Below are 13,893 nucleotides of genomic sequence, written 5' to 3'. Positions count from 1 at the left end.
GCAGTAAAAAGCTAGGCGCAGCTGGTAGAAGCGCCGCAGGTGCTTGTTCATGTCGCCGTGCGACCTGTACTGTCTCGGCGGGTGGCAGGTCGGGCAGAACAGCTTGTCCGGAAGAGGGAAGGGGAGGAACGTGAGCGCCGTCACGTCTGCTCCTTCCCCTGGGTCGTCCGTGGGGGGGTCCGGCATCGGGGGGGTTCGGGGCTCCTCCACCAGCGTGGGGAGACCCTTGGGGGGGGCGTCCTCGGGGCCGCCGGGGTCCGGGGGCCGTCGCTGTTCGGGGCCCGTCGTCGTCACCGGGGCGCCGTGGGGGTCCGGAGGGCTCCGCTGTCGCACGGGACGCTCCGTCGTTGTCCGGGGGGCGTCCTCGGGCTCCGGGGTCCTCCGCCGGGAGGCGGCTCTCGTCAGCCGGGGTTCCGGGCTTTGAGAGTCTCTCTGCCTCCGGGGGTCGATCGATGGTCCGGGGTCCGCCGCCGCCTGTCGGGGTCCCGACATCGTGGGGGGGTGCGTCGGGGTTCTTCGCCGGCTCGGGTTCGCTGGTCTACCCTCCTGGGAGGGTCCTCCGGGATCCGCAGTCGACGTTCCGCCCTAGCTGGGGTCTCCGTGCCTCGAGCGTTCTCGACAGTGGATCAGGGCGTCCTTGAGACCTGGGGGTGTTGCTCCACGTTCCGTCCTCCGAACCCTGGCGTTCGCCTACCGACCGAGGTCTTCGGCTACTAGCCCGAGCTGGGGTTTTCGCTTTATCGGGGTCCGGCGAGCCAGAGCACCCTTTGGCTACTAACCTGGGAAGCACGGTCGCTTGCGCAACCGGATACCCTTTCGGACGTACTGGCGGCACCGCCTTCTCTAGCCCGTCATGACTGACGAGAACCCTCGCTGCAGCAGGAGAAAGAAAAGCAAGCTGCTAGTCAGCTCACTTTTTGTCTCTATAGTTCCGGCAGTCTGCCGGACTGGGTTGGCGCCGGTCCTGGAAGAAGTGCAATACCAGGCCGGGCGCGGGGCGAAAGTAAGTGTTTCTCTGTCTTTTTCAGCAATTAAACTGCAAAACCGGGCCGATGTGTGGAGTGGATGGAGCAAGCTCCGAGTTCCGCTCCCGGCACCAGAAAATGCGTTCAATGCGTCAGTCCTCGCATCGAGAACGTAAGAACAGATACTACACTTGATCTGAGCCTTCAAGAGGCCAAAGAAAGAAAGAAAGAAAGAAAGAAAGAAAGAAAGAAAGCTTCACGAATTTGTGCAGCATCTGGCACCTTTCATTCTAGGCTTCAAGGGAGTCAGATACTATTACAACATGTCTGGCATTTCACAGAAGAGGGAATTAATATTTCATTGCCTATGTAAACATATTCTTAGAATCAACTGAGGTGTAAAATCTCTGGCAATGAAAACTCCAGGGTGTTAAAAACTTCTCAGACAGGCATTTTTACAGTAAAAGAAAATGTATTAAAATAATGTCAAGGCTGCGACCGAAGCTCTGAGAAGGCTATGCCAGTCACAGTTAAACCTGCTATTTAATCCTTTATATACCTCAGTGCCCAATGTAAGCACACTACCATTACAGATTGCTATATTCAGGCATAAAAAGCCAAACACATTACTGATCCAACTCAACTAACTTCAAGGTTCAAAGACACGTTTGCTGTAAAGACAGATGGGCAGACACCTTCACCATGAATTTCCTGGCTCTTGTTGATTTTTTCCACATATTCTGGGCCCCAGTGCTGCAATCAAGTCCATAAGCCTCCATTCATATTAGTGGCACTCTGGACCACAGTTTAGGTCCAACTGCAATTTCTAGGCCCTAATGTTATTTTAATAAGGTTTTTTCCCCTCATTCTTTTTCTTTGTTTTAAAAACAGTAAAACAAACAGTTTAAAATGAAAAAAAACCTCTACCAACATTTAATCAATGTGTTCTTTGGAAACAATATGATGTGGAAGTAAAAGTGAGGGCATGAACATTCCTTCAATTGAATGGTTAAAAAGGGCCATAGGGAGGTGGGTGGGGGAAAGCTGCTGCCTTCAGTTTCTATTGCTACAGGCTTGTGTGCACATCGCAGTTAGATTACAACAGCTGATGCATACTCCCGAGCACCAGCTGTCCCTCCCTTTTGAAACAGCTCCAAGTGAAAGTTTGTTTGTGCCCTTAAATTAGGATTAGGGTACAAACAAACAAATTATGCCGAGCTAAAGAAGTGGGTGAAACTTAACGTACATTAGCTGCTCTGCAGTAACTATTTGATGCATCTGCTCCTATCCCACCATAAGTGGAAGCTAAACTGGAGCAGCTTTTCTGTAAATGAAACCTTAAGTTAACACATCTTAGCTTCCACCTGTGTCAAAGGATAAAAGCAGACACCAAAATAGATCCTACAGAACGGAGGATGAACAGTAAAAGTCCTTTTTCCCCCTCTAAGATGGATATATTTTCACCTATTCATGTTCTAGTACCCCCCAAAGGGATTAAATCAATGATTCTCAATCAGAGTGCTGCAGCAGCCTGGAAGTGCCTTGAGATCCTTTCAGGGTGCTGTGGGATACCATGCAATGTTAGCACTGTTAGATGTGCACAATTAATTCACAAGATAAATGCAATGATTTCAAATAAGAATCCAACCTTAAAAAAAATCTGACCTGTTCTGGTCTTTTTGAGTTCTTTGCAATAGAAAAATTGCCATATTATTTTTCCTTAATCAAAAAATAAATGAAAACTAAGAGCTGATATTTTCTGAGTGATGCCTTGACTCAAAGGAGGGGCTACCTTGAGCCTAAAAAGGTTGTTCAGATCATCAATAATCTCTCCCTATCTAGATGCATTCAACTTGGGTTTGTTCCATCACAAAAGCCTTAAAAATAAACCAAAGGAAGAAATGAACCATGCTTACCTGTTTGTCTATACATCTGAACTGCCAAGACCACGCAGAATTATAAAGAAAAGGTCTCAGATCAAACCGGTTGTCATCTGGACTGTAGTTTTCAGCATGATAGGCAGGGGTGAGGGTGGTCATTTTATGTCTATTAACTGAATACATCCTGAAAAAATGCTTAACCTTTGATGCCACCTGGTGTACAAAAGATACAGTTTCAAGTCAGTTGGAATTTCTCAGAAATAAAATCCAAATGAGCACTCTGTTCTGGAGACAGATGTGTTTTGGTGTCATAGACCCAAATTTTTATATATATACTAACACATATTACTGACAACAGATGCAGCTATGGTATATTTAACATAGCAGAATAGCAAAATAATGTCACAATGAAACAAAGATTTGTACTATTCTGATACTAATATAGTCAAGAGTATAGACATGTGACAGCTGCATCAAATGATACCAATAAACTGTTATTTCTGCATGATTCTGTAGTTAAAGGATGCTCAACACCAAGCTGCAGGCCAGACGTGGCCTGCAAAACAGTCATCCAGCTTGCAGGGCTCCCCAAAGGTCTAGAAATTTGGTGTCGTGGCACTGGTGGCAGTGTTAACTGCCACTCCCCTGCTGCTGCCAAATTTCTGGACCTGTGGGGATCCCCATGGGCCAAAAAACATGAGCCAGTGTGACAGGTCAGGTTAGCACATGGCTGAATCCAGGCATCAACCCTGCGGGATCCAGCCTGTGAACCAATCCCACACCACTAGTCTGGTCCACGAGGCCAGAAGATTAGATGCCACTATTGTAGTGATACAAGTGTAGCAAAAGCATTGCAATTTCAACCCAATTTCATTCTGGTTTAAAGTTACGGTAACTTTGCTTACTTGCATCACTATAGGATCATGCAGATATAAAAACTACATCTCAACGACTGAAATGCAGTCCTGAGCAGCAACTTCCCCCTCCACTTTTAAAGCAGTTAAAAAGGTAAATTTGCACAGCAAGAGTCCCTTTTACTGCTAAAATATAGAGCTGCCATGCCCACTGGCTTCAATGGGAACTGATACAAATATCCAAGTGATGAGTATGACCCTGAATGTGCAGATTTAAAAATAGGTCCTTTCAGAGCCCCTCGCTGTTGGTCTAACAAATTGCAACACAGCCAGATTCAATCTAAAGAAAGTCCACTATAGGGATACCAGCTTTTTTTTGGCAGTCTCTCTTGGTCTGACAGACAAAAGTTATTGAGGCAAAGAAATTCTAAACAATGATTAAGCTGCTCTTTGCAGGTCTATTGATGAAAGAATTTATTTTAAAAAAGGAGATACATATATATATATTAGTTTTACCTCTCTTGGACTACAGATCTCCTTCCACATATTAATCAGCTTGCAAAACATACTGTATGGTCCAGCCTTTGCTACCTTTCTTAATTTGCCATAGATTGAGAGTTCAGCATACGTCATCCCCATATCCATCTAAAAATCACACACATACAAGGTCACTGAAAATGCAGAAGATACAATTCAGAATGAATGATTTTATAGGAGACTACACTAATCCAGTTAATCAAAGAACTCTAAGTGGAATATCAGTCTCCATTTAACAGAAGGTCCCTGTAACAGAAATTCAGAAATTCTGAGAAAAAATGTGTTGTTAGCTTGGACAGTACATTTACATTTCACTGTGTAATAAAGAGAATGAAGAAATGAACCAATACTTCAAAAGCGACTGTTAACTTTAAAGCAACACCATTTTGGATGGTCCATCTTGCATGACTTTCCAGATATCATCTACCCCCCTAAAATATAGTACAGGCTCCTTTCAAGTGACTTGAGAGGAGTATCAAAAAAAAATAGTTATGTTGGAGATACCTCATGTTTACAGACCTGTTTTGTGAAGTGTCTTATGAACCTACAAAAATATTATTGACATGGTTTAGAGAGAGTGAAGACAACAGTGATACTATTGAACAAAAATTAAGGGTGCACGGATAAAGATTTTTTGGGCCGAAAGTGATGGCCGACAATTAACAAGCCATAATTGGCCAATATTGATCTGATTGTCAATTTGCAGCCTGGCAGCTTGGAGAGCAGCGTCCGGCTGTAAGTTTGTTGGGGGCAAAGAGGTGGGGGGCTGGACCAGAGCTGCGCTCAAGGCAAACAGAGGCAGCACTGGTGGTGGGTCTACAAGGGGGCTACAGCCTCCCCGAAATATACGCCATAACCCCCTCCCATAGCTCCCCCTCCCACCGCTGCCACCCGCTCCAACCACAGCCCCTCCCACCAGGAAGAAGGCAGCGTGGCCTCCAGCCCCGGGCCTATAACGGGCAGCCTGCCTTTGCCCTGCACACAGCCTGCCCCCCATGCCTCCCCCAGGGTGCACACAGCTGCAGGAGCCTCCCACCTCTCTCTGCTCCCCTGAACCTCCCAAACAAGCTGCCTGCAGCTCCATCCTGTGCCCCGCCCAAGCTGGGCAGCACCTGCCCCTGCCCCACTCCCTCCCTCACTGTGGGGGCCTCAATCTGCACCCCTACACCTCTTCCCTCCCCCACGCCCCTTCCACCCCCAACACAGACTTACCAGCCATACGCTGCTCTACACACTGCCGGGCTGCATTCCTGGCTGCATGCGGCAATTATCAGTGACATTATCAGCCACATCAGTCAAAAAAAGCTGATTGCCAATTTTTCTTTTATCAATGCCAATACAATATGGACCGATATATCAGTGTACCTCTAACAAAAATCAGGTTTAGGGATAAGGCTTACCAGAGCACATTAAAGTCACTGTCCATTACCTCATCAATTTGTGACACTTGTCCATCTGCCAGGGGTTCTAACTCTGCAGTAGGTAGAGCTGACAGAATGCTTTGAAGGAAAAAAAAATACATTACTTGACCGGCCTGCTAAAAATCAAGCATTTCATACTCTTTTCCAGCACAAAACTGCAAAATTATTTTGACAGGAAATTCAAGGATACCTACTATGGTAGGATGGATACCCAAGTCAACATATTCCTGGTACAGAGTACCATACTTTTATCAAAATAATGCATTCAGGTTGCAGTCACAGCAACAATCTGGTCTGCCACTGAAGCTTTTGACCATTTGCTGCTCCTGTGAAAGTAGCCCAAACCTCCGGCCTACGTCCCATCCAAAGGCCTGTCCAGGCAAATACTGAAATAGATCAGAGCCTTTCCTACAGTAAGTTTTTGTCAAGAGTTTCCCGCTACTGCAGCTTCCCCAATTGGTAACATCATATAGAAACGTTCTGTCCACTAGCTTCTGAGGCTAATGGTGTTATGTAAAAATACAGACAGTCATAGGAGCCTTGTCTCTAACAGTGCTCCCAACATTGCTACCACCAGTGGAACAAAATTAGAGTAGATAATATAGTGTTGCTAGAAGAGTTATAGCACACCTATTTTGACATATATTAACACGCATATGTCTTTAAAAATATATATTATACCCATGGAATAAAACTTTGTTAATGACTCAATGTTAATTAGATTTGACATGTACAGATTGCCAATGTCAACATCACTGGCCCGTCACTGGTTGCTTAAAAAAAATCTATTCACAGTGATCCAGGAAAACGTGTTGGCTAGCATCTGACAAGGAAGTTATGATTATTAATTTACTGTATTACAGTGACAAAGTTTTCAATCAATCAGAACCTGGACTCCAATGTTTTAGATCATGCATGGCCAACCTGGGAGGTACAAGTGGCATAGGCAGTCTCCATGTGTGGCATGCAGCAGATCAGAGAGGGAGCAGGGAGCACAGCAACAGATAGGACAGCAAGCGGAAAGCAAAGTAACAGATTGGGCCAGGATCATGGGAAGGAAGCAAGAAGCAGAGCAGCAGATCAGGCAGGGAGAGGAGAGAGATGGGAGCAGAATACAGAGAAGCAGATTGGGCAGGGAAAGGAACTAAAATGGCACTCAGGGAAGGTGCAGGGCTGATTTGTGGCATATCTGCCAAAAAGGTTGACCCCCACCAAGTTAGATGGTGTAAAGCTGCTATGAGAGGAAGAAGCAGCACAGATTCTAGCACTTTGTCATCTACTGTGAACAGGGCCTAAATACTCACCACTTACCTTCTGAGTGATGTAAGCTGGAAATTTTCAATGCAATACTGTAGGAAACTTTTCAAGTCAGTCTTGCTGATTCCACCAATAGGGTTGAGATCAGCACTGGAGCAATCATACTTAGTCAAGTATCCTCGAAGACTGAGAGAGAACAAGGAGTTTTATAAGCAACTACAGTAGCAGGAAGGGGAACAATAGGTTTATCATGTCTTTGTAAGTATTTATACAGCTAAGGTATACAAATATTAAGCAGTAAACAGATTAATGACCACTTGTGGTAGAGTTATGCCAAGACCATTAATTTGCTGGCCAGGAGATGGTGAAACTTGAATTCCTGTTGAGGCTGCGCTGAGTACAATGGTAATAAAAGTGAAATGGGAAAAAAGAAAAAAAAACTAAGCAAACAAGCCCCTCAAAGGCTGCATTTACTGCAATGACAGCAGATGATTGCTGACTGTGCTGCAGGGCTGGCACAAGGAACTCCCCTGAGCCCCTGCTTTTCTGAAGTGTTCCTTTTCCTGTGCGATTCAGATGCTCACAAGCCTGCCGACCCCAGGTGGAGACAACAAGAGAGATTCATGCACTATATTTATTAAATATTACAAGTGACTAAAATTACCCATTTAATCTTGTTCTGCTCCTTACCTGATCTTGAGGAGTTAATTTCTTGCCAGAAATACTGGACACAGCAAACAGGTGATCAATGGACTACTATGCATATCATATACAACTGAGCATGCAAAGGATATGATAATGATAGCTGCTAAACTGAGAACCTAGCTCTACCCAGCTGGACTGGTAACTAAGCAACAGATTATCCAGTGAGCGACTTTGATCTCTCAATGAGGCTGATCAGAGGTCATTTGGTAAAGGGGACAAAACGTTTGCTGAAAGCAGCAGGAAGCTACCCCCAGCAGAAAGACTGACTCACTCTATGATTCAGAGAAGAAATAGGACCCTGAACACTCAAAGAGGACTCTTAACAAAAGGTCAAAGACTACTCAAGAATAATAAGGAGACTTAGGCAGAGAATGGCCTATCATTAAAATAATAATAATAATAATGGTATTGGTAATTCCCCTAACTCTGCTTATGTCCAGTGCTACCTAAAGCAGAGTAATTATGTCTGAACCTTTGTAAAGTTTGTGTGTCATGCACTTGAACTATTAGATGTTCCTAGTGAAGTAAAAACTGTAAACCAAAATGCTCACAAGGTTAGATCTGTAAGAAAAAGGGTATGCTTAATTTACTAGGGCAGTGGTGCTCAACCTTTTTGTCCAGCAGGCCAGATGAGCAGTGTCCGGTCCCTTCACAGACTGGATCTAGCTGGTTGACCCAATCCAGCACCTGAGGCAGACAACGACAGGGCCCCATCCTGGCGCACAGAGTGGGGCAAGGGAGCAGCCCAGCTTCAATCCAGCCATGTGAGGGAAGGGGGCTTGGCCCAGCCCCAACCTGGCTCCGTGGAAGGGGAGGCATGTCTTAGCCTCCATCCAGCTCCACGGTGGGAGGGGGCATGGCCCGACCCTGGCCAGGTGAGAGGAAATAGGGTGTAGACCTGCCCTACAGGGGGATGGGACATGGTCGTGCCCTGAACCAGCCATGCAGGGGGTGGAGGCATGACCTGGCCCTACAGGAAGAAGTGTGGAAAAAGGGGCATGGCTCAGCCCTGAACCAGCTGCAAGGGGGAAGGGGGCATGGCCTAACCCCAATCTAGCTGGGGGGGGAGGTCAGGGCCCAGCTTCAACCCTTGGTACAGGGCTCGGGATTTGGGCAGTATGGAGGAGTAGCAATATTAACTGCTACTGCTCCCTAGCCACCAAATTTCCTGACCTTTGGGGAGCTCCACGAGCTAGATTCCAAGGCTCAGTAGGCCACCTTTGGCCCGTGAGCCGGAGGTTGAGCATGCCTATAAACAGGGTGCTCTGGAGTCTGCTCTGCTCCTGAAAGCCTAGAGCTGTGGGGCCCCATTCCACAAAGGGGAAGCAGGTGAAAAGCCTGTGCCCAGAAGAACCAAACTAAGAGACAGTGCAGGACCCTTAAGGGCATATAGGAATTGCAAAATGGGACCCAAACACAGGAGCCTTGTAAGTGTCCAGAATAGGAAGCTCAGTTAGAGCTGTAACACTTCTGGCTATGGAATAAGAAGCATTATAGGCAACTGTGGAAATATAGATAGTCCTAGACACTGAAACAAGGCTCTGGAGTCCTGGAAGTATGCAAAAAGCAAGGGATTTTTTTTGTTTTGGTGATATCTTTTGTTGAACCAACCATATAGTTGGGATAGATGTTAAACAGTCTTTCAGGTACAACATATTCCTCTGCAGTGCTCAGCATCTTTCTGCCAAGATTAGCCTCAGAGGACCCTAATTCTACTTGGGACCTTCAGGTACCACAAAAAACAACTGCCATTCCCTACCACCTCTCTCATTTGCAGTTTGAACATATACACTGTAAAGCTAATCATAGTGCCACCACTAGCCAATCTAAGGTGGGGTTTTTGATGCAAAAATTACTTAAATACTAACTCAGTCACCCAAGAAAGAAATAAAATCTTACCTTCCCAGGCCCCAACAACCATAGATTCCCCTTTTCTTTGGGATGATCCAACATGTGGGAGTGCAAAGCTACTAAGCTTAGTTCTGATTTTTCAAACATGTTGCACAGTTTCTGGTTTGATACCTAACACATTAATTGCAAATGCACAAAATACTCGTTTACTTTTCACTTCCAATTTACTGTATAGATCACCTTTATTGAGGAAAGAACAGCTGCTCTTCTATTTAGTTACAACCCCAATTTCCTAATAAGCACCTGGAAAATGCATAAGAATTATCCTGTTCCTTTTGAGTCATATGTTTTCATTGATTCCAGTTCTCCCATTTTATTTTTAGATCATTATCTTTCCTGGATCATTGAATTATACTGACATTTGGCAGACTTATATAATGCCACTCCCTATTCACTCATTAAGGGATTTCTAGTCTACGCTTACCTTTCATCCACATTGGCTGATCCAAGCACGAGAAGTCCCCCAGGCATTCCACGGGCCCAAAGACTCAGCTGAGCAAATAGGTAGGCAAGCACCATTCTTAGTCTCGCCTACAAAGCAAATTGAGAAACAAGGCAGGCTTACAAGACAAACTACTTTGTCCTTCATCAAACAGAAATAAAAGTTAAATTAATCAATGATTTCTTGTATTGCCTGGGAAAAGATAAGCTTAGCAACATTAACAAGATCTTTTGGAAACCAAGAACACTAATGTAGATGAGTGCTATACAAGCTTCCTCTTTCACACTGCATTTCAGTTGTGACTTGTGAGAAGCCCAAGTGTGGGCATAATAAGCATCCTACTGTGCACTTTATTGGTGACAAGTGGGCACATCTACATGTGCATTAATGCGCTTTAGTTAATGCACATTAAATATGGTACCTCCACTGTGAGATACTAGGAAAATGCATACTAGCCTGGCTTAATCTGCATTAACTAAAGAGCATGCTTTTTAAGTGATGCTTAATATGCATTTGCCTATTTTAATGTGCAATAAGTAAAAGCATGGGGCTCCTAGACATGCAGGGAGCCTGCTCCAATGCCCTGGAAATCCAGCGCCTCAGAGCAGACTTGATTAATCGATTAAATGCGTCTGCTGGAGCACGGAAATTGACACCCTCTGGCAGCCTTTGGCGTCACGTGCATTAGCGTCCCTGTGCTGAAAAACTGGAAGTGGGGTGCTCTGAAATAAAACGCCTTTGATGAGCTTTAACTCAAAGCAACCTGCTTCTATTTTTTCAGAGTGGGAATGCATGGGGATGCTGATACACGTAACACACAGGTGCTTTTAATGTATTAAAGCACCTGGTGCCACATCCCAGAGTGCATGTAAAAATGTCTAAGGTTTTTTAAGTGATGCTTTAATGCTCATTAAAGCACACATGTAGAAGCGGAGGAGTCTTTGGTGGCAGAGCAGCCTCTGCACTAGGACACTTGCTAAATGGCATCAGAACATGCACCAGCAATTTACTTTTACAGCTCTTCTCCGATCCACTCCAGCTAGGTTCTGAAAACACAGCAGAAATCCATTGTAACACTGGGTTTCTTCTGAGTCAGCATGCTTCAGAGTTAGGATGTACTTACACTCAAGTTGCTCAAGGAAATTAGCAAATGTTGCAACCCACTATCACTAAATCACCATGTGTTATTTCAAGAAGGGTTTGTAGCCTACCCGGAACACACCTGCACATTTTGTAATGCCAAATTTTCTCTGCTGCTTCCTCCATAAACACGAAACTGAGGAGACTTGCCCATCACAATGCTGAAAATCCCTACAATGGCTTTCACTGCCACATCTATGTTTAGATTTATGTGATAGCTGAGGAAAAACAGAAGCAGAAGCAATTCACTTGCATGTGTTATGACTAAGCAGTATGGTATAAACATAATTTTAGCTTTTTCTTGCAAGAGAAACCAAACACTCAGTTCTTTAGCATTTACATCAAGGACACAGGAATAAGGCATTAAATCTGCCACTTATCTGATCTCAGACTTGGGGAGCCTGGGGAAGCCCTTTGCTTTCTATTTCCTAATTTCCCTATTCTTCCCCCAATGTTTCTGATGTGCCACCTGCCACTATTCATATGTACATAGGCCTTAGGGTTACTTACTTCCCACATTCTGCACATCTCTCTTACATATTTATCTTTTGGAAAACCTAAAACTGTACACAAAACCTTAACCAAGCATTTCTTATTCTATACCTGCCTATTTGTTCAGCCAGAAATTTGGCCCTGTTGCGTGTATCCTGGGAGGAGTTCTCACTAGCCATATAGCATGTAGTAAAGATACGTCTGCAGAATTCTTGGGGAACCTCAGGAGTGTAGGTATCTTCATTCACTATCCTACGCACATCAGTCAGCACACCTTGATCTGAAGACAAATGACACAGAAGCTAAAACTTTTATGGATTTCTTGCCTTACTACTAAGTAATTATCCATTACTATCTCGGGGTTGAATTTCACTTTGGGCAAACAAACTCTTTCATAATAATCTAAACATCAGATCCAAACATCCCAATTTTTGGATACTCTGAAGCAGAATCTACAGCCATGAATTTCACAGCCAACCTTTATTTCTATCATGGCCCGAACCACTACCATGAATTTAAATCTGCCAGGTTAAATTTGGATTTGCATTTTAGCTGGGATTTTTAAGGGTCCTACAGGAATTAGGTGCAATAAGTCTTTTGATACGTGTATGTTAGACCTTCATTCAATATATAAGCATCTAACCTCTATGTTGCATCATATGTTCTGAACATGCAGCTAGCATTAATCTAGCTCTAACTATTACAGCAAGAGTAGTTATTCACAGAAGCCTACTTACTTCCATTCTTTACTGCAAGGCAAACCTGATGACACATGGAGTACACAATGCAGGCTGTAGCAGAGCTGTCAGTTCCACCGCTAAGTGGCAGGAGAAATCCTGCCTTAAGCAGCAAGCAATGGGAAAAGTAGTAAAAAAGCACCACAGTAAAAATATATTTTACCTACAGCAACAACATTTTATATCCAATTCCAAGACCATTCCTTAAACGAATTATGTACACTCCGGTGCATTCTGGTAATGCTCCAGAATGCTCCATTCTGGAACTCTGGTAATACTTATATGGAAAAACAGTCCTAGCTAAACAGTTGTAACCATCAACAGTGTGGACAGACTAGCCATGTAAAGTACCAGTTCAAAACATTTAGCTTACTGGCTAGCAATGCTGGGGAGGCCAACAGCAGCTAATGATGAAGAACACGATTCTGCAACCTAGATACCATGCAATATTTAACTGGATCACTGGCTGTAGTTATCCTCTACTTATTTCAAATACCACCTCAGGGAACAAACTACTTCTATGTGCCTCTTTGTCTTTTGTCCACCTATTTTAAAAGGCTTTCAAAAAGGTAAAAGGTGTCGTAATTTCTCAGCAAAGGGTAATAAGAGCAAAAACCTCTTACTTCAGTTCTAATATTTTCTCTGTTTGGTGGCGTGTTTTTTGACCCCTACTTTTTAATTATAGTCTCTATAGGTTGCCTCAGTAGTAAAGGAACAATTTTCTTGCACTATCAATGGTTAAATATTGCAGATGCAATTAATTACCTGGGGGTAGAGAGCTTAGTTTGAAAAAGGAGCCTGTAGAAAACTGAAATGTCAGTTCGTGTCAAAAAGAAAGAGATACCCTCTGACAATAGGAGTTCCGCTCCCAATTTCAAAGGAAGCAGGTTGAGCACTTGTAAAGTGATCTGAATATAATATTAAGGCCCCTGGCAGATGTTACACTTAAAATGCAATTAACCAATTAATCACATCTTTGGTAGTAACTCAGCCACACATTCATGCAATTAATGGCAGGATAAGACAGGCAAAGAAGCACAAAGTTATTACACAAAATATGTGTTATAACTTTTGGCTGGTTTCCATTGCATGTGTGACCAGGCCTGATAAGCTGATCAGGGCTCCCAGCCTCAGGGGCACACTGGAGGCAAGGGCCCTGAGGCACCCATGAGGCTGGGAGTGGCAGCTGATCCCAGGGTTCCTACATGCTTCTGAATTGTGCTAATCAGCTTACTGGCTTGCTACTTGCCAGTGCAGAAGCAGCCCAGGATCATGATCCCAGGCTCCCCCTGCACCAGCAGTATGGCATGATTAGGATCTGATCCTCAATCCCACAATTGTGCCTCCTGCCATAAACCTGTAGCATGGTAGAAGTCCTGGATCACAGATTAGATCCCATCATAGCTTTAACTGAACATCTGCCAGCAGCCTGTCACAGCTTAGATATGTGCTTTAAGCTTGAACTAAAGATGCCAGTAAAAAGCCTCCTGGAAGTACTGAACTCCCAGACTTAGAAAGACTGATGTTTACAGTCCTATTTAAGGCACAGCAA

At 44.3% G+C, this 13,893-nt stretch overlaps 2 protein-coding genes and 1 non-coding gene across 5 annotated transcripts in view; all 3 read right to left on the bottom strand.

Moving 5' to 3' along the window:
• TPCN2 (two pore segment channel 2) overlaps positions 1 to 2,970 on the bottom strand; it is a 65,667-nt gene extending 62,697 nt beyond the window's left edge. The window contains exon 1 of the mRNA XM_019476747.2: positions 2,882 to 2,970. Coding sequence (XP_019332292.1) covers positions 2,882 to 2,897 — 16 coding nt within the window. The 5' untranslated portion in view covers positions 2,898 to 2,970. The remainder of the gene's footprint in view (positions 1 to 2,881) is intronic.
• Positions 1 to 13,893, bottom strand: part of NADSYN1 (NAD synthetase 1) — a 54,189-nt gene that overhangs the window by 22,326 nt on the left and 17,970 nt on the right. For 2 of the 3 annotated variants that reach the window (XM_019476748.2, XM_006263448.4), the window contains exons 13-20: positions 12,342 to 12,444; positions 11,716 to 11,884; positions 11,195 to 11,330; positions 9,955 to 10,061; positions 6,969 to 7,100; positions 5,666 to 5,735; positions 4,216 to 4,344; positions 2,882 to 3,058 (exon numbers count right to left, since the gene is read on the bottom strand). In XM_019476748.2, the coding sequence (XP_019332293.1) occupies positions 2,882 to 3,058; positions 4,216 to 4,344; positions 5,666 to 5,735; positions 6,969 to 7,100; positions 9,955 to 10,061; positions 11,195 to 11,330; positions 11,716 to 11,884; positions 12,342 to 12,444 (1,023 nt within the window). Of the gene's footprint in view, positions 1 to 793; positions 874 to 2,881; positions 3,059 to 4,215; positions 4,345 to 5,665; positions 5,736 to 6,968; positions 7,101 to 9,954; positions 10,062 to 11,194; positions 11,331 to 11,715; positions 11,885 to 12,341; positions 12,445 to 13,893 lie in introns of those variants that run through there. The other variant, XM_059722734.1, reaches the window with a different exon arrangement.
• Positions 1,006 to 1,190, bottom strand: LOC132248973 (U2 spliceosomal RNA). The gene has a single exon (XR_009460438.1). It is a non-coding gene; the product is annotated as a U2 spliceosomal RNA (small nuclear RNA).

This window comes from Alligator mississippiensis, chromosome 2, assembly GCF_030867095.1.
Source record: "Alligator mississippiensis isolate rAllMis1 chromosome 2, rAllMis1, whole genome shotgun sequence".
In the NCBI taxonomy this organism is placed as follows: Eukaryota; Metazoa; Chordata; order Crocodylia; family Alligatoridae; genus Alligator; species Alligator mississippiensis.
This window is presented reverse-complemented; position numbering and strand designations above follow the sequence as displayed.